The 21,641-nt window shown below is 36.1% G+C and overlaps 1 protein-coding gene across 1 annotated transcript in view; it reads right to left on the minus strand.

Moving 5' to 3' along the window:
• Positions 1–21,641, minus strand: part of EVC2 (EvC ciliary complex subunit 2) — a 205,009-nt gene that overhangs the window by 37,905 nt on the left and 145,463 nt on the right. The window contains exon 15 of the mRNA XM_074231593.1: positions 914–1,141. Coding sequence (XP_074087694.1) covers positions 914–1,141 — 228 coding nt within the window. The remainder of the gene's footprint in view (positions 1–913; positions 1,142–21,641) is intronic.

The raw sequence follows: 21,641 nt of genomic DNA on the forward strand, positions 1-21,641 counted from the left end.
ATAAAGCACCAGCCCTGGAGTCAGTAGTACCTGAGTTCAAATCTGGCCTCAGACACTTAATAATTACCTAGCTGTGTGGCCTTGGGCAAGCCATTTAACCCCATTTGCCTTGCAAAAACCTAAAAACAAAAAAAGAAATTGAAGGTAATAGACTTTGGTTTTTGTTTAAACTCCACAATTCTTTCTCTGGATACAGATGGTATTTGCTGCCTCAGGTCCATTAGGGTATTCTTGACAGATACTGGAACAGTCCTCTAGCTAATTTGAAGATGAGGAAATTGAAGCAAACAGGGTGAAGTGACTTGCTCAAGGTCACATAACTAGGAAATGTCTAAGGCTGGATTTGAACTAAGATCTTCCTAACTCCAGATCAGGCGCTCTATCTGCTATGCAACCTAGCTCTAATCAATGTTATATCCAGATAATTGAGGGCAGAACTTTTGTTAGTAATAACATTCTTTTTTTTCCAGTATAGTTTATTTTTGTTAGAATTTTTAAAGATATTTTGGCTTATATAAATAAATGTAAAACAGTGATTTGTTATCTGTTAGTTTATGAAGCATAATAAGCTTCTGATGTGAAATTCTAGATCATATCTTTCTAGATATTTAATGGGTATGAATAAAAATAGTCCAAACTTTCTCAAAGTTCGCCTTATTAACTATTTGGAGGGGGGGCAGGAGGGAATAATGGCAAAGTGAAAGGATTCTATACTGCTAGGGTGATGTATAATGAAAACTGTGTTTCCCAATGGTACTAGTGGATGTTCGAAACCTTGTTGAATTGGGGCTGCTCAGTGATAGAAATTGATTGATTGATTGACATAATCTAATTGCTCCCTCAAAATCTGAGAAGTCCACTAATAATAGTCAGAGGGGCTTATACAGTGATTACTTTCAGTTTCATTACTTACAGGACTGTGTGACTCTAGGATCTGAGTACAGGCTGATTTTGTCATGGTTTCTGATGTGCTCAATTCTTCCAGCAGTAGCCCCTGGACCGTGCTGAGAGTTGTATAAATCTCCCGAGTTTTCCATTTCTTTGTCACCTTGTGGAGCTGTACAGAAGTTACATATTCTCCAAGTTTGTCTTCCTGAGCCTTTAGCTGGTAAATTCTTTCCAGTAGCAACTCCTTGTGGACCTTAAGAAAACAAGATTCGAGAAAAAAGATGAGGCTAAGTTTTAACAAGTTTACAAAGTTCCAGGCAATGATTCAAAAGTATCTTGGACACAGTACAAGATTTAGAAAAAAAAAAATCTAGTCTCATGTGAAAATCTATGGTGTGTCTCCTAAGACAGCAGGATAATAACACGTGATAAATACACAGCCAGGCTCTGGAGCCTGGTTTTTATAAGATTATATTTTACTCTTTGAATTAAACGAAGCTGCTAAGTTTCAGGGTTTGTATTTTTCTCTTTTTTACTGACACTACCTCTTAGATATCTTCTGATAAATTATGATAGCTAGAACATGATCCATAGGTCTCAGGCTTATTGGAGAAAAAAGATTTAGCTCTTTCACTGGCTAAATCCACAGGATGGGGAAGTACACAGCAGACTTGTCTTATATAGATTTTGAGGTTGAAGGGAACTTAGAAGTCGTCTAGCCCAAATCTCTTATAAGGAAACTGAGGCCCAGAGGGAAAGGTCACAGAGGTTGTTTGTGGCAGAGCTAAGAGTCAGACCAAGTTCTAGATAGCTTTAACCAGTGCTCTTATCACTTCTCTGTTTAATCTGTTTCTTAATAGTCTCCCTTGAGCAAAACACTGAATATATCTAAGTCTGAGTTCCCTCATCTCTGAAAGATGATGAAAATGCTACTTGACATCCCTACTTTACAGAGTTGTTATGAGGAAAATGCTTTGTACTCCAAAGAACTGTAGAAATGTTAGCTCCTGATGCCTATTGTGAACAGGAATCCAGATTATTCCTTTGAAAGTCTTACTATGAAAATAGCATATAGCTATTTTATTGCCCTTCATAGATATTGGGTTTTTCACAAATTAAAGTTCATGGCAACCCTGTGCTGGGAAAGTCTATTTGAGCAATTTGGCCAAAACCTATGCTCATAATGTATTTCCATGTCACATTTTAGAAATTTGCACAATATTTCAAACATATATATATATATGTGTGTGTGTGTGTGTGTGTATGTGTGTGTGTGTGTGTGTGTGTATGTGTGTATGTATATGTATATATATATATATGTATTAGGGTGATCTGTGATCAATGATCTTTGATGTTATTATAGTAATTGTTTTGGAAGACCATAGACTGTTCTCATTTAAGATGGCAAAAAATAAAGATTGCAAGTATTTCTGACTGCTCCATTGATCAGTCATTCTCCTGTCTTTCCTTATTCTCTGACTTCCTTGAGACACAACAATTTTGAAATTAGGTCAATTAATGACCTCAAGTGAAAGGAAGAGTTAAACAACACAACAAACTTCATTGTTGTCTTATTTTAAGAAATTGCCACTGTCATCCCAACCTTCAGCAATCACCACCCTGATCATTCAGCACCCATCAACATGGAGACAAGACCCTCAACCAGCAGGGATAAAAAAAAAGTTAGACTCACTAAAGACTCAGATGGTGGCTAGTATTTTTAGCAACAAAATATTTTAATTAAAAATGAACATTGGTTATTTTAGACATGATACTATCACACGCTTAGTAAACTACAGAATAATATACACATAACATTTATATGTTCTGGGAAACCAAAAAAATGCATGTGACTTGCTTTAGTGCAGTGGTCTACAACAGAACCCACAATATTTCCAAGATAGGTTTGAATTGTGACAGAAAGTCCATTATAACTGGAATTAGTAGAGTTGAATTCAATTCTTGGCTCTGTCACTTGCTGGCATCAAATCCTTGGGCAACTAATTCATTTAGTCTTTTGGAGTTGTCTCTGAATTTATAAAATGAGAATAACACTTGTACTTCTTACCTTACAGAATAATTGTGAGGAAAGTGCTTTGCAGACCTTAAAGTGTTATATGAATATGAGTTACTGTTGCTATTATCATGCCAGCAGCATGAATGCTCTGACAGGTACTACCAAGCTAGAAGGGATTCTCATAGAGGCTTAAAGACAGACTGTGCCATTTGCCTTCTGGCAAAAGAACAGTTTAGATAAATGCAGAGATGCTCATTGCTAGGGAGTTGGCAATCAGGTGAACGAGCACCAATTTTAAAGCAATTCATGAAAACATACAATAAGGCATGCAGAATAGACCTGTGCTGATGAAATTACAGATTCTGGAGGCATTAAAATGTATTATTAGCACTGGTAATGACAAGGGTGATGGCATTTCCCCCAATTTTTTCATAAGATGATGTTCCCAGTCTCTTCCTCATGAGAAACTACTTTTGACCTTCTCTAAGTCTCATGATCCTCAACAAGTGAGGGAGTTGTTTGGAAAGAGTATAATTTAGAGACTGGGAAAGTTAACTTTCTGTCCATACATTCTTCTCCTTGCACTTTGAGAAAGATATGTTAGAGGCAACTAGCTTGGAGACTAAAGTTTCAAAGGGTGGACACCCTTAAAGAGTTACTTGGGTTAAGAACTTGTCCAGAGTTGCCTAGTTAGTAAGTGTTTGAGGAAGGAATTTTTAACTCAAGATTTCCCGACCCATTACATTTATATGGGCATTTTTTGGGGGGGAAGGGTGCCAGACCCGAGATTTAATTCCTATGACTCTTAATAAGAGAACTCCCTCTACTGAAACAAATTAGTCACTGTTTTACTAACTCAGAGTCTTCAAGAGATGACAGTATTCCAAAATGCAGAGTGACTTACTTCCTCAGGGTTTCATACCAGCATAAGTCAAAGACAGGACTAGAACAAAGACCTCATTCCATGAGGCCACATTGCATCTTACATAAGTATAAACCATCCAAAACTGTTGATTTGCTGCAGGAACACATTAATCTATGAAGGGGTACACTGGAGTCAGCTTGAATCAATGAGAGAGCTGTTAAGTTTTCATTATGAGTATTTACAACTTGGAAATCATCTACCACTACAAATTTATTGTTTTGTTGATTTATTATTTTGCTGATTGTCTTTGTAAAAAGACAAAATGGAGAAAATGTTAATAATGTAGATCAAACTTAAATGGATGTCCTATCATAAGTGGATCTTTTCTTTTTTAGAGAGCTAGCTGTTAAATATTTACCAGCATCCTACTGAGTCAGCTAGGCAAAACATTAAGGATCAGTAATTGATGAAGTTTTTGATTCATGTCTGATTCTAGATGAACCCCTTTTGAGCTTTTCTTTTTAGTCTTGCCATTTCCTTCTCCACTCATTTTATAGATGAGGAAACTTAGGCAAGCTGCTTTAAGTGACTTCCCCAGGGTCACACAGCTGTTGTTTTAAGGCTCAATTTGAACTCAGGAAGATAAGCCTTCCTTTAGACCCAGAGCTCTGAGTCACTTAGTTGGAGAAGTATTTTTATTCAGCTATTTCAGTCACGTCTAACTCTTTGTGACCCCACTTGGGAGTTTCTTGGCAGACATTGGAATGCTTTTCCATTTCCTTTCCGAACTCATTTTACAGATGAGGACAGTGACATAGAATTAAGTGACTTCCCCCACAGTCACAACTAGTAAGTGTCTGAAGGCAGGTTTGAACTCATAGAGATGTGTCTTTCTGACTCCAGTCCTAGTACTCTATCCACTACACCATCTAGCTACTCAGCTGCTATAGGACAGCATATTGAACAGTGTCTTGCTGGAGATTCATGATTATCATTTGGTTTGATTATGATGTATTGGTAATATAATTATGAAATGACATTCCACAGGTGTGTATGTTTGGTATTAGCTTTAAAAATAGTTTTATTTTCTTTTTTGGAAAGGCAGTGATTAAATATATTCCTCGATTTGATAGCCACATAAGTTATTCCCATTTTACTGAAAAAAATGGAGTCTTGCTTAAAATGTTGCAGTTAGCATGCCACAAAATCAAGATGCAAAACCAAGTTTTTGTATCTGTGTCCTTGTACTTTTCTCATAGAATTTAGAACTAGAAAGAATTTGAATATTATTTAATTTGACATTGAAATTTTAGAAATAAAAAAACACACTAAGACTAAGAAGAGAATAAAATGATTTTTCAAGACCAATCAGCAACTATTTTAAAACAGTTTTATTGATATGTTTGTTTTTATATTGCCTAAAATTTCCTTGGTAATCCTATTCTTTCTCATTCCTTCCCTAAGAACCTTCCAAGGAACCTACTTTATAAAAAAAGTCTTAAAGATTAAAAAGAAAAAAAGAGATGTGGAAAAGAGGAAAAAAATCCAGTAAGAATACATTAAAAAATCTGACATCATATGCAATGTTTCTCCCCCCTTCCTCTTTTCCCCCCATCTCTTTAAAGGAGTAAAAAAAATTGTCTCCTTTTATCTCTTTTCTGGGTCCAAACTTCACAAGTTATTAGAATTTATTAAGAATTGAGATGATTCATTAAACTCTGGGAATTCAAAGACAAAGGTGAAATCATCCTTCCCTCAAGGAACTTGCATTCTAATTTATACCTAGGAGTTCACACAGAATATATACATACAGAATATAAAACCAATGTAAGGTACTTGGTGAAGTGCTTCCCAGAACCAAAAAGTGGTAGAATGAGAATGTGACTTGGACTCTGATGCCCTAAATATTTCCATCAAGCCTAATTGTGATATACAATCAATGGTTATTTCATGTAGAACATTGAACTAATGTAGAATTTTGTACACAAGATCAAGGTAAAATTCCTACCTGTGGCTTAAATGGAGAGTCATCCCATTGGAGAGGTGAGAGATCCAGGGACTCTACCCCTCTACTCTGATTCTTGTCTTTGACTATTGGAATTCCTAAAGAACACTATTTATATTTAGGCTGTCTATAGGGAATTTAGATTTGAATTCTAAATCACCCTTTCTGTTCTTTGTTCCTTTTTCTTACAACCTTGAAACTCTTGAGAAAGCTTTGCCAGCCCCATGAGGTTGGTAAGTTTGAGGCAGAAGTCCATTTCTCTCCCCATTGGAGACCTGCTTCCTTGATAAGCCAAGCACTTTATTCCTTACCAGTTCTATCTCTTCTTATTTCTAGTGTTATCCAAATATTGACACAACCAAGGCTACAGGTTGAATTCATTTTATGAATTAGGGAGATCAAATTAAAATAAAAAGCAGGGAATAAGAAGACTGCCTATTGGATAAGGAGGCTGATCAGTAGAGGTAGTAAAAATATGGCAGGCAGTGCCTTCAAGGAGCAAGAAAAAATTTCTTGCTTAGATAAAGGAGAGGGGCAAGTAATCAAAATTCCCTAACCAGATTCAATCAATGGCCATCCCTCTCAATGAACATTTCACATATTAGCATCCAGGAGTTTTGTTTAATTTTTTTTAGTACAATAAGTTTCATACTCTGCATACTTCATAAGTACTCAAATGAATTTTTGAGTTCTTTGCAGATATCACATTTGAAGGGGAAGAGCAAGGGGATAAGTTCCCTTACCTATAAAAATGAGCTGGAGGACAAAATGGCAAAGTACTCCAATTATCTATGTCAGAAAACCCCAAATGGGGTCAGGATGAATTACATACATGCATACATACCACATACATATAGACACATATAAAAATGATGCACAATGTCTAATAGATCCCTTAAGATCTTTGTTCTTTTATTCATTTTGCAATACAATGGGCACCATAAGGAGGTAGGATAAAAAATCCCCAAATTCATATTTTCCCCCCAAAAGCATAATTCCCTGGATTTCATTATCTGGAATGTTTATCTAGAGTCAGGTTTTTCCAGCCTGGTCTAAAGAGTCCCAAAAGACCTGAGGTACATTTGCATTTCTCTGTGTTGTTATTGACAAGGTTCATTATATATTCAAACTATGTAAATGAATACCAATTGATTTGCAAAATGATGTACAGTTAAATCTTCTCATTTCAGAGGATTTTCAGGCAAGTTCTTTCTAGTTTGCATTTCATTATGTCCCCTGCAGGCATGCCTTTCCTTTCACAGTGATGACCTTTGAGTACAGGACAAAAAAATAATACATTTGCAATACATAGTAGTTTGTCTTTTTTATCTCTAAGAAAAAAAGAATACATCTAACCTGTAATATGGAAAGATGGGTAAATTCTATCAAAATAAGATCTAGTGGTAGTGCACACTAGAAATTCTGCTTTTTCCAAAAGACATCTACTCCCCATCCTTCCTAGGCAGACTATTCTTTCTCTTTCCTTCTATCAAGAAACCCCATATAAAGTTTCATTATCATCACATACAGATTTCTCCTTGTCCTCTCATTCCCTTCTATTTGAATTACCAAATAGTGGAAGGAATGCTAAATTAAAGGGGAGAAGACTCAGGACGAGTAGTGACAAAGCTATTCCTTTGGTTTTGTCTAAGAGAAACAATCTTCACCCCTAACTTTCTTGATGAAGATGATGTGGTCCCTCTTTAAGGACCTTATTAAAGGATTTCCATAGATCTATCAGCACTCTTCCCTTCATTATATTACAGAGAAGATGTTTAGATACCCTCTCTAATTAAGCACTAGCTGACTATAGGTAAGGCAATGTGAATGAAAAGATGAAAAAACAATGGAGCTTAGAGAGATACTGGGAGCAGACAAGTCAACACAAAATGTATACAAATTATTTCATTTCAGGTGATCAAGGCAGAGGAGATAATGTCTAGGAGATACTTTGCTATGAATGGAATCTGAGGTTTGGTATATAACCTACAAAAATGGAAAAGTTTTAAATAAGAACATGATGATGAATTATGTATCTTCTGCCTGAAGACTAACTTAAAAAGGATCTTAGGTTGGTTACCAGGGAATGAACTTTTATGAACACCACTCAAGAAACAAAGATCTGAGATCTGTTTCAAGGGAAGGAATTCTTAACATAAGAGAAATCATGCCTTCTACAATACACTGTTAAGTAGGTGGTGGTAGCAGCATGATGGTGGTAATGGAGATGATGAAGGTATGTAATTCCTTCTATCAGTGTTCTGAGCTGCAGTGGGATAAGCCAAATAGTATTTATACTAATTTTACATTGATATGGTGAGACCCAGGAAGCAGGTATGGAAGATGGTGGCACTATCTGGTTGCCTATGAAGGGATTATCTGGTGCTAGCTAGAAATGGACAAAAACAAGCATATATGTATATGTGCATATATATATATGTATCAAATAAATCAAATGTATACATATATAATATATACAAATATTTATATAGATAGCATCAATTATTTGGCACAACTATGGTAAACACTCTACATATATCATCAGATTTTATCCTCATAACAACCCTGGCAGGTAAGTACCATTATGATCTCCATCTGACAACTGAAGAAACTGAGACAGACAGAATATAATTAACTTGCTGAATATCATGCAGTTAGTAACAATCTGAGGTCACTTTTGATCTCAGGCCTCCCTGACTCCAGGAACAGCACCTGGTTTCCTATAATTCTTTGGTAATCAGAGTAGGATTGAAATGTGAGAATCTCTTTCATTTCCAGCCTTGGTAAAAATAAAGCTATACACATCTCGCTTCCTCTCTTTCTTCCTTCCCCTATTTCCCCCAAAAGAAAAACAAAATGCTTCTAATTAAAATCTTTCTGGAACAGTCAGTATTCTAATAAATCAAAGAGAGAATTATAGAGGTCTGGCATAGATTACAGAAGGACAGATTTCGAATTGAAAGGGACTTCCAAGGCCATTTGAGTTTAACTCCTCATTTTACAAGCTCTGGTCCTTGAAGTCACTACTCTCTGGGTCAGATACTAGATCAAGATGTAGTTTTGCAGCCAGCAATTCAGTCTGGCAAGGTTGCTAGCTACCTCAGTCCTTCTGGAATTGGCTTCATGGTCCCTGAGTGTGAGAGTTCCAGATCTTCAGCAGCCTAGAAACTTAGGAGAAAGGGGTAGCCAGAGGAACCAGGGTACAGTATACAACCCCTCTCTTTGAACTAAAGATTTCCTTCCCACAGTCAAACTCACCTAAATACACACACCCTTAATTGCTTGTCTTTTTCCTGTCTTAGTCACTCATTTTCCTTGTTTTTGTCTCAAAGATCAAAGTATGGGGATATATCTTTGACTGAGACTCTAGATGAAAAGAGCAATATGTGGTCATTGTTTGTACTACTCAGGACCAAGCTATAGTGTGAATATATGAAAGAAATGGAGAAAGAGATGATAAAACAACTCCCTATATTGTATAGATTCAGTGAGTGAACTGGGCTATATTTTTTCTATATTTTCTGTATTCTATATTCTTGATCATCTGGTAACATCCAGGCACTTGCCTCAAACATTATAAGCCACAGAATTTAGTATTCAATGACCCTGATGATGCTTTAATCAAATGATGCTAAAAATAAGAAACTTTTTGTGAAAAGAGTCTTTGCTGGATTTGGAGTAAAAGAATCCTATAGGGGTCCATAGGGTAGGTCTGTCACTAGATGAATAATCCCTAAGTAAATCCTTTCACTTCCCTAGGCTTCAGTTTTTCCTTTGTAATAGATGATCTTGGAAGTCCCCTCTTGTGCTAAGTCAGTAATTCTATGATGTGGGTGAGGTTGCAGCAGTCACAACTCTCCATCACATTGAGAACTACCTTAGGTCAGAGGAACCATCTCTAGAGACACTTTGTGAATTCAGGTCTCCTAATCATGAGTTCAGTTGTCTTTCCTTGGGAATCTAGATATAGAGACATATTTTATGAACAATAGAGCTCTCTAGTACTGATGGTATTCTACCAGAAGCTGGAAGACTAAATACCTAAAATATTGAGAGGATTTCTTTGATAGATCAAGGGATTGACTTTTGTTCAGTCATTTTTCATTTGTGTTCAACTCTTCATGACCTTATTTAGAATTTTCTTGGCAAAAATTTCTGAAGTGGTTTGCTAGTTCCTTCTCTAGCTCATTTTACAGATGAAGAAACTGAGGCAAACAAGGATAAATGACTTGCCCAGGGTCACACAGGTAGTAAGTGGCAAAAGTCAGATTTGAACTCAGGAAACTATAGATGTGAATTGACTCCAGGATTCCATCCACCATATCACCTAGCTGCCCCAAGAGGTGGGCTAATCTTTTCTTATTCTGTGTTTCTATGATTCTAAAGCATTCTATTTTTCTCTGATTCTAATATTCAGGGAAGATATGAAAAACTATTTTTCTTCTTTTTAATACTCTCCAGACATGATAGAGATGAGCTCTATTGTTTCATGTAGTGGCTGATTAACTCAGTTAATTTGAATGCCATTTTAATAATGCAACCAAGGGTTCAATGACAATATCGGTTACTTTGCTGTCTTATGGCCAAAACTTCCCTATTCATAAGAAATAATCTTGCAGATGTGCTCCATAATTTTTTTTAATCTTAAATATGATAAATTTGATGAAAGTCAACAAACACGAACACTTTTCCATAAAAGAACAGAAAAAGATTGCATAAGAACCTGAATTTTTAAAAGAATATTTAATAAGTTAACATATATTTTCAAAATGTTTTGTTATCTGTGTCCCTTTCTGAATTTCCTTCTAATCTATTTTAAATATTTTATATAATTCATTCTTTTGTTTTTTTTCTTGGCATTATTGTTACTTTCTTAATTTTCTATCACTTTCCTCCCCCCTCCCCCAAATGAGCCATCTTTTTAATATGTGTTGCCCTGGTCTGAAAGTATGTCTCTTTCTACACATTCACTGTGCCACCTGGCCGCCGCCTGAAAAATTACATTTTAAAGAGAAACAACTGAAAAGACTTAAGAAACTAAATAATGCAATGATCAATTTTGACTCCACAAGACTTGCTTCCTACTTTTTTAACAGAGAGGTGGCACAGTGGATAGAGCACCAGCCCTGGAGTCAGGAGTACCTGAGTTCAAATCCAGCCTTGAACTCTTAATAATTACCTAACTGTGTGGCCTTGGGCAAGCCACTTAACCCCATTGCCTTAGAAAAAATAAAAAATAAAATAAAATAAAAATAAATTTAAAATGTTATTTTTCAATATACAAGTCATTTTCCTAGTTCTGCTAACTTCACTCCACATTAGTATCTATCAGTGTTGCCTAGGTTCTCTGACTCTATTCCTTTAATCATTTCTTATGGGACAATAACACTATATTTTTATATTCATACACAATCTTTTGGGAAGGCATTCCGTAATTGATGAGCACACCTTGAGTTTTCCAGTTCTTTGTTTGCTGTTCATCCTTCTTTTCCAAAGAGGGCCAATTATATCATAGGGTAATGTCTTGACTTGTATGTGAATTAGATTTAAGTGAGGCAGAGTTGCATAAGTCCTTTCCCTCCTACCTCAATTTCTTTGGGTATATGAATTACTGGATCAAAGGTTATGAACAACTTAGTAATTTTTAGTTATAGCTTCAAGTTGAATTCCAGATTGATCAGACCAATTCAAAGCTTTATCATCAGTGCAATGATTTTGCTTTTGCAAGAATTTTTCAATTTTATGCAATGAAAATTGTCCATTTATAAAATTTATTCAAAATTATTCCCCCAATACAGAGTTGGGAGAAATGTTTCCTTCCCTGTCCTCTAATTCATCTGGTATGTGACATTTTATATCTAGGCCATATACCCATTTGAAGTTTGTTGCAGAATATGATATGAGATGCTGATCTAAATCTAATTTGTCAGACTCCTTTCTTATTTTTCTTAGAGTACGTTTTTCCTAACAATGAGTTCTTGCTTCAGTAGTTAGACTCTACCATAAGTAGTTCTAATCCCATGGGTTTTTTATTTTTTAGATTTTTGCAAGGCAAACGGGGTTAAGTGGCTTGCCCATGGCCACAGAGCTAGGTAATTATTAAGTGTCTGAGACTGGATTTGAATCTAGGTACTCCTGACTCCAAGGCCGGTGCTTTATCCACTACACCACCTAGCCACTCCTAGTGTTTTCTAACTTTTTTTGCAAGGAAATGGGGTTAAGTGGCTTGCCCAAGGCCACAAGGCTAGGCGGGATTTGAACTCAGGTACTCCTGACTCCAAGGCCAGCGCTCTGTCCACTGCACCACCTAGCCACCCCCAATCCCGTGGTTTTTAAAAGGTAGATATAAGAGCTATATCTATGGACTTGATAGTTATTTGCATAGAGATCATAATTGTGTCAATGTGAGGTGATGAGATCATCAAAAAAGAGATTGTGGAAAAAGGAGTAAGAAGACCCTAGATATATGTAAAAATCATTATGTTCCAGCAAAAGTGTGAGTTAAAGAATTCAGAAGTGGACCAGGAGAGTGTATTATCCGAGGAGCCAAGAGAGGGGAGAGTATTTTTTGGAAGGAGACATGAGAGAAATGGTTCCTCAGTGTTAAAAGTTTCAGAAAGGTCAAAGAATATGAATTGGAAAAAATGGGTTAGATTAGATTTTTGTATTCACCTGAAAAGTCAGGACATGATTACTATATTAAAAAGTATAATAATCCCTAAAGTGTTAGGAACAGTAACCTCTGTATAACTGCTAAGGTGGGAAAGGGATGTTAGAAAACTAAGTCTCTTGCTTTGCAAGAGTTGAACATTTGGATGAAAGGATTTTTAATGAGCCCAGCACACATGACAGATTATAAAATCTAGAAGAGGGGAATGAATAATGGATGGCTGAGTGGTAGATGAGAGATTCCTGCCACAACCAATTGAGAAAACATTAAACTGCCACCAGAAATAATGGATAAGTGGGAAAACATATTCAATTCAATTTAACAATCCAATAAGCATTTATTAAGTGCCTACCACATACAAGGCTAAGTGGTAAGTGCCAAGGTTATAAAAATATATGCCTGCCTATTCTCTCCTTTCAAAGTTGTACACTATTTTGTCAGGGGATACAACATATACACAGAGAAGTATAATAAAAGGCAGAGGGTAATAGGGTCAAAGGAGTGATCCAGAAAGTGTTGTGCAAAAAATCTGTAAAGAAAAGAACACTTTCAGCTTAAAGGATTCAGGAAGTTTTCTTTGTAAAAATGACTAGGGGAGGGGGGGCAGAGCCAAGATGGTGGCATGAGAATAGCCTTTCCTAGAAACTCTCTTCAAAATATTCCAAAAAATCTTTAAAATTATCATTAGCTAAATTTTTTTAAATTTTTGCAAGGTAAACAGGGTTAAGTGGCTTGCCCAAGGCCACACAGCTAGGTAATTATTAAGTGTCTGAGACCGGATATGAACCCAGGTACTCCTGACTGCAGGGCTGGTGTTTTATCCACTGTGCCACCTAGCCATCCTGGTCTTTAACTAAATTTTTGAAAGACAGAACCCACAGAAAGATCCAGGAAGGCAATTTTCCAGCCTAAGGTAACCTGGAAGATAGTGGCAAAACTCTGTTCCGCAGGGGTGGAAGGGGTGACAGCACAGCCAGAAATATTGCACCAGAGCAAGGGACCTCCAGTCTTTCAGGAACCATCTGCTGGGTGGTTGGGTCCTGGGAAGTGCCGGCTCCCAGCAGCAGAAGCAGTTTCTTGACCTGCCAACAAAGGAAACATCAAGCACAGCTTGGAAGATCAGTGGGGAAACCTCTGACAAAGGGAGTGGGAGCCAGTGTGGCCCTTGGTGCAGCCACTGCCATCAGCATAGCTGCAGCCCTCAGCACACCCAGATCCTAGGAAACAGAAGTAGGCCTGCAGAGCCTTCTGGCAGCTGCTTCCAGAGCACTCAGCACACAGAAGGTATGGGGATGGGGGGAGACTGTCCAGGTCTCTCCTCTGTCCCTGGGCCAGGACTCTTGTGCTTTGTCCATATCCAGAACCTGATCTCAGTCTTGAGCCCCCATTGCCATAGAGCAGGGGCCTTCCTCACAACTCCAGGGCAGAGGGGTGTGCTTGTGGTCATCCACAGACCAAAGCACAGACAAGGGAAGCAGTCAGAACCTGTCATAAGACCTTGAAGGAACTGAGATTCTTGCAGGGTGTCCCAATAATACTCAAAAGCTCAGAAGGACCCCCAAACCAAGGAACAGGCTGGAGAATTGAGTAAACGAAAAAAAAAAGAAATTGACCATAGACAATTAATTTGGCCCACTGGAGGATCAAAACACATACTCAGAAGATGAGAAAGTTCCAGCTTCTGCATTTAAATCCTCTAAAAAATATAAAAGTTTATCTCAGGCTATTTCAGAGCTCAAAAAAGATTTTGAAAACCAAGTCAGGGAGGTAGAGGAAAAATTTAGAAGAGAAATGAAGGAGATGTAGGAAAAACATGAAAACCATGCCAACAGTTTAATCAAGGAGATCCAAAAAAATGTGAATGAAAGCAATATACTAAACATTCATTTACATCAAATGAAAAAAAAAACAATTCAAAAAGTTAATGTGGAGAAAAATACCTTAAAATGCAGAACTGACCAGATGGAAAAGGAGATAAGAAAGCTCTCTGAAGAAAACAAATCCTTTAAATGTAGAATGGAGCTAAAGGAAGCTGAAGACTTTGTGAGGAATCAAGTTACAATAAAACAATATCAAAAGAATGAAAAACTAAAAGAAAACATGAAATATCTTACTTAAAAAAAACAACAGATCTGGAAAACAGACCTAGAGTGACAATTTTAAAATTATTGGGCTACCTGAAAGTCATGATCAGGAAAAAGAGCCTTGACTTCATTTTAAAAGAATTTCTATAGTAAAATTGCCCTAATATTCTAAAAGCAGAGGGTAAAATAGAAATTGAGAGAATCCACTGGTCTCCTCCAGAAAGAGATCCAAAAATATAACACCCAGGAATATTATAGCCAAGTTCCAGAACTCCAAGATGAAGAGAAAATACTACAAGCATCTAGAACAAAACAATTAAAATATTATGGGGCTACAGTCAAGATTACATAGGACTTAGCAGCATCCACATTCAGGGCTCATAGGGCTTGGACTATGATATTCCAGAAGGCAAAAGAGCTTGGGATGCAGCTGTCTTTGATACATACCTTTAGGTAGTTTATGATAATAAAGTTTTGCATTCATAAATATAGCCAAGAATAAAATAGCAAAAAGTTGATACTTTAGGGCAGCTAGATTGTTCAGGGGATCGAGTGCTGGGCCTGAAGTCAGAATGATTTATTTTCCTGAATTCAAATCTAACCTCAAACATAATATTTAGCTGGGTGACCCTAGATAAATCACTTCATCCTGTTTGTCTCAGTTTTTCTTCTGTAAATTGAGCTGGATAAGGAAATGGCAAATCACTTCTGTATCACTGCCAAGAAAACCCCAAAATGGAGTCACAAAGAGTTGGACACAATCAAGAAATGACTAAAATAACAACAACAACAAAAATATAAAAGAATGGCGACAAATACACAATTTTCTCTCAAGGCTTCTCATTCAAAATCACCTTGGCCTTATTTACGTGAGTATTTTTTTTAAAGGTTATTTTGCTGCCATAGGAGAAAAATTATTTAAGAGATAAAGAAAGTAAAGGAATTCAGGGGGAAAAGAGAGGCCTAGTGGGCTGTTCAACCCTGTTGTAAAGCCATTTGGGACATAAAATAGCTAAAATCAGCATGAATTAAGACTTTCCTTTCCTTCCTGGCCATTGGCAACCCAAACTTCTTGCTGGATCTTTATTTTCCATCCTTGAATGACCAAAAGACAAGCTACTTTCAGTTACAGAAAATAATAACAATAATTGAAATAATAAGAATAACTAACATTTATTGTAGTGTTTTAAGGTTTGGAAAGTGCTTTACTAATATCAGCTCATTTGAGCCTCACAAAAAGCTTTTCATTGACAGATGAGAAAACTGAGGAAAATGAGATTAAGTGACCTTTCCAGGATTACAAAACAAGTACAAGTCTGAGTCCAAATTTGAACTACAATCTTCCTACTTCCAAGTCCAGGACTCTGTCCACTGCATCATCAAACTGCCTTAAGGAATAAATCTTCTGCTGCCTCTGTCCTCTCCCTTTCAAGCCCCTTTAACATGGTATATTCCTCCATTAATTGTAAGTTTCTTAAAGTCAGAGATTTTCTTTCTTTTTGCTTGCATTTGTATTCTCAGAGTATAACCCGTTGTCTTGTCCATAGTAGGGATTCAATTAATGCTTATGGCCTTTACTGTCAATCCCATATTCAGAGAGGGATTGGGGATATGGAAGCCTCATAAAAACTTTATAACATTCATAACTTAAATTTATCTTAGCAACAAATGCTCAAATCTCCTTTCAATTTCTATTTTAAAACCATTACAAGTAAATCTTGGTTCTTCAACAACAACAATAATACAATATTATATAGAATTTTAAGATTTAGTGCAGCACTATACAAATAGTATTGTGGCGGTCAGACTATTGTGCCTGAGTAAGACTGATCTCAAATTGTCAAGCTATAATATTTTTGAGTCCTGAGTGCTCTCAAGTAACATTTGTACAAGCTATGCAAACCTTATCCTAAAGCCTCCTTTCAATGTCTTTTCCCAAATATACTCATTACCAAACCACAATCCCAAATCTGATCCTCATACCTGTTTTTTGTTCTTTTTCCAGCCTATTAGTAGATTGATGGATATTCTTTTTAGTAACTATAACCTCATATAAATCCCAACAGCTAAGGGGGCACCTTATAGTCTGTAGATGATATGCTTATAGTTTTGGAGTTGCATGATCTCCCAAATTTGTAATCCTGATAATAGCATTGCTCATTCTTATTCCAGTAGCATCCATTTCACTTCTCCAACACATCCTGTTCTTTGTAATTGTCAATTACAATTGATTATCAATTATCAACTATCAAGTATCTCATTTGATCTTGATAATACCCCAGGAGGGATTATTATAATCCTAATCTTACAGTTAAGGAAATTTAGGCAGACAGAGGTTAAACTAACAAGTCTGAAACAAGATTCAAATATCAAGTCTTTCTAAATCCAAGACAATTCTCTACGAAGGGAACATCTTTGTTGCTTTAACAATTGGTAGAAATCAGCCAATTTGCTCTCAGTTTTCCCCCCAGCTAATTCTTTTTTACATAAACTAGATTGCAGCCAAACTCTCTCCAAATGTGTTAGTTTTTCAAATATGACATTTCCTCCCCCAATTTGTCCCTTTATATAAGACAGGTGCCCCTTTCCAAGTCCATCTCTGTGAACCTTTCCATTTTTGATTCAGAAGTTAATTCCTCCTAAAATCTTCCTTGTGTTTTCTACCACCTCAATTAATTCTGTATTTACTTATCTATGTACTTGACATCGCTCCAGTGTAATGCAAGCTCCCTGTGGAAAGGAGATATTTCATTTTTGTCTTGGTGTTTACCCAGAACCATTCATACATGGAAATTGCCAGAGATATTTGTTGAACTAAATTTGCTGATAATATGTTATATAACATATCTTTTGCTAAATTCTGTTCTTATCCCTCATAGCATGAAAGTAAACTTGGACTCACTAAATTGAACTGTACTGGGGCACAAGGCCTGGCAAAGTGTCTGTCTTTAAGGACTTGCCTAAGATCATTATCAGAAAATTACACACCGGATCATGAATTATTTTGCCATAGATTAAAGGAAACATCTGGAAATACTAATTTGCATCAGAGGAAGAAATGCCCATACTGATGGATCTTTTGAATTGTTACAGAAATAAAATATCAAATTAATTATTAAAATAAAATTACCCCATAATCTTGCATATGCACACAATGCCTCATTTAAGTTTCATAATCTTAAGATGTGAGTAGGTCTGATATTATTATACCCATTTTTCATATGAGGGAAATAAGGCATAGAGGGGTCATGTCCCATCCAAAATGGAACAGCAAGTCAGTAGTGCATTTAAAGCTAGATGCTGGGTTTTTCTGATTCCTGTTCCCAGATCAGTGTTATTTCTATGACTATACAATATAGGCCTTGCCTCTTTTATTCTTTTCTCAACTTTGATCCAGTAATTGCTTTGATGCAATGATCTGTACATCTGCTTGGATGCCTTGCATAGTTAACCATTAGATACCAAATAAAATCCAAACAAACCCTCCTCCCCCTTCCCATTCTAGCATTTACGGTCATATCATCTAGCTTCCATCTAGCTTCCTGTCTACAGGCCTTTGAGGAATAGTCAAATTGGATTATTCTTTTCTTCCTATTCTTATCCTTGCCTCTCTCTCATCCTCCAGCCTTTGCTTACTCAATTAAAAACACTTATGAAGTTCCTATTATGCTTACAGTTTTCGTGTTGCTTCCTTTGCCAAGAATGGGCTTCCATTGATTCAGGACATATACATGTATTGACATTTTTTCCCTCCTTCAAGGCCCACATAAAGTCTGCATATTTATTCCACATTCCTATTTCAACCTATTAGGTGAAAGCCAACTCACTCTCCTCAAAGTTCTTATCCTACTTTTGCTTCATTTGCACTTTTTTTTTGCACATCTAGAGTTATTTTGGATTATTCTTTTTTTTCCTTTGGATTATAAAGGGCAGGCATGCAAAGGGCAGGCAAAATTTCTATTTCTTATTTCTCTTTCTCAATTAGCAAACTCAGGACGTTGAACATAGTGGGAGCCTTATGAATATTCTTTGAATTTAATTCTACCACACACCCTGCCAACTCTGGCTCCTACCCAAGCATCATCCCCCTAATTACACTTTAGTGTAGATGATAGCAAGTGTTTCTTTGTTTGCATTATACAATATCACAACCCTCTGATGTCTCTGCTGGATACAAAAACCTGGATTTTTTTGGCATGCAGTACAAAGCTTTGGGATTTAATTTTATATAACCATATTAAAAATGAAAAATCTAAATGAACACTGCACAGACACCAAAAGATTCAATCAATCAGTTTTAGATGAACATGAAAGTTATTAAATTAGGAAGTTCTACTCCACTGGCATTTATTGATGTGAAAGGATACTCTTTCAAAGATGGCCTGTCATTAAAGGTCACTGACAAATAAGGTTTTCATTGCATACCACTTTATACTTGGCTGTATTCATGACTTCTACATTATGCACAGAGGAGAGGCAGCATACCCAGTTTATCATGTAAGCTTTTCTTTATTTTTTTAAAAAAGTTGTTTCTTTTTGTTGTTATTGCCCTTATTTTTATATATGCTATTTCTTGAAATGCTGTCCTACTTTCTATCTGCCATTTTCCATCCCATCCTTTAAACTTGAACTCTTCCTCCTAACAAAGAAATATATATTTGATAAATATAAAAGAAATTTGATAAGTAAAATATCTAAGACAATTACCCTTTCTGACAATATATAATATAGAGAATTCTAACCAAGCAGTTGGGAGAGAAGAGAGCAATTCTAGAGGCATTGTAGTGGGCTGAGCCTAGAATCAGCAAGACCTGAGCTTAAATCCAATTCCAGATACTAACTAGCTATGTAACAGTGAACAAATGATTTAATTTCTGCTTGACTCAGTTTCCTTATATGCAAAATGGGGCCAATAACACATATTATGATATTATCATAAAACATTATTACATATAATAACATAAAATATACAATAATGTAATGGATAACATTATTATAATATGATGGTCATGAGGATAAAAGCAAGATAATATACCAAAATTTTCAATAAACCTTAAAATACTATATAAATGCAAGGTATCATTGTCATCATTCTCATTCTCAACATCACTATTATTTTTATCTGAGATTAATGATTTTTCATTACTCAGTGATCATCTCATTTATAGTGCCATGATTATTCTATATATTCTTCTTTTTAGTCATGTTTATTTCACTCTTCATCAATTGACACACATCTATAACTATTAATTCAACTGTCATCTCTATGCAGATGAATCCCAGATCTAGAGATCTAGTTTTCATTTCTCTCATGATATTTATTTGTTTGTTTGTTTGCTTATTTTTAGGTGTTTTTTTAGATTGTATTTTTAAGTTTTTTTGCAAGGAAAATGGGGTTAAGTGGATTGCCCAAGGCCACACAGCCAGGTAATTATTAAGTGTCTGAGTTCAGATTTGAACTCAGGTCCTCCTGACTCCAGTGCCGGTGCTCTATCCATTGCACCACCTAGCCGCCCCTGTCTCTTAAGATATTTAGATGAACATCATCAGGTGTCTCTAGGACATATCTACCTAGATGTCCCCTAGGTATTTGAAAATTAACATGTTCAAAACAGAAATCATCTTTCTCCCAAACCCACTCTAGTTTTTTATTTCTGCATTTCCATTAAAGAAATCATCATTCTTCTCATCACACCTTTGTTATCTAAAAGCATTCTTAACTCTTTTCATTCATTACTAATCTAATGAATTACCATCATTTGTCAATTCCACTTCCTCAATATTTCTCACCTATGTCCTCTTCTGACTACCAGGTACCACATTGGCTCTTTTCCAGGCAGTCATAATTTCTTACCTAATCTACTGCAATAACCTCCTCATTCATCTTTCTGCATCCAATTTATCCACTTTCTAATCTATCTTCCACAGAACTATCAAAGTGATATTCTTACAGTAAGAGTTTGACCAGGTCTGACACTGTTCTGTTAGATAAGCTTCAGTGGACCCCAAATGCCTTTAAGATAAAATAAAAACTTCTCTGTTCATTTTTTTAGTATTTCACAGTCTGGTTTAGGTTAACTCTGTGGACTGATAAGAGAATTCTTGACTTCACACACTGTATTCAAGGCAATCCACCCATTTGCTCTTTCTTGCACATAAGATTTCATCTTCTGTTTCCATCCTTTTGGAAAAATCATCTGTCAAATAGGGAATCCTTTCCCTCTGTCATCTTGGTTCTAGTTCCTGCTCCTAATTCTGAACTGGTTTAGACTTCTTTGCTATCCTCCCCAACTCCATAACAGCAAATTGTATTTTATATGTAGTCTATATTTATTTATTTATTTATAGAAATATTGCATCTTTTCAGTAGCATGTTAACATGTTAACTTTTTGAGGACAGGAGCTAGCTTTTATTCAAGGATGTCCCCAGATATGCCCAGTTCTGGAGCACAATAGACAACTTCATAAATGTTTCTGATGGGTTAATTTTTTGAATTCCAGATACCATCATATGTTGTTACATAATAAATTCCATTTCAGTTATATATATCAAAGTTCTTTCTATAATTTTCATTCTTTATTTTTTTAAGGTTTTTGCAAGGCAGTGGGCTGGGTAATTATTAAGTGTCTGAGGTCAGATTTGAACTCAGGTATGCCTGACTCCAGGGCCAGTGCTCTATCCACTGCACCACCTAGCTGCCCCCTTCTGTCATTTCCTAATTGATGCTACCACTTTGTTCCCAGATTTGGGCAACTATAAAAACACATTCTTTTTTAAAAATAGTACTATCTCTGATTAATTTTGTTAAGGTAATATTGAGGAAATTTAAAATCTTTTCAGGAAGAGAAAAACACACATAGAAGGAGAATAAGGTAGTAGAAATCACAGCAGATCTGAAGCCAGAAGATCTTGGTTTAAGTCCTGGCTCTGGCACTTTACTAGCTTTGTAACCTTGGTCAATAACTTCTCTCTTGTTTTCAATTTTCTCATCTGCAAAATGAGTGATCTGGTCAGAGGTACAGAACTGGATTAAAATGCAATTGGGAAATGTTTAATAAATCAAATAACAAATACTAATTTGTGGTTTTTCTAAGTCATTATGTCACTTATT

The sequence above is a fragment of the Macrotis lagotis genome, chromosome 3, assembly GCF_037893015.1.
Source record: "Macrotis lagotis isolate mMagLag1 chromosome 3, bilby.v1.9.chrom.fasta, whole genome shotgun sequence".
Lineage (NCBI taxonomy): Eukaryota > Metazoa > Chordata > Mammalia > Peramelemorphia > Peramelidae > Macrotis > Macrotis lagotis.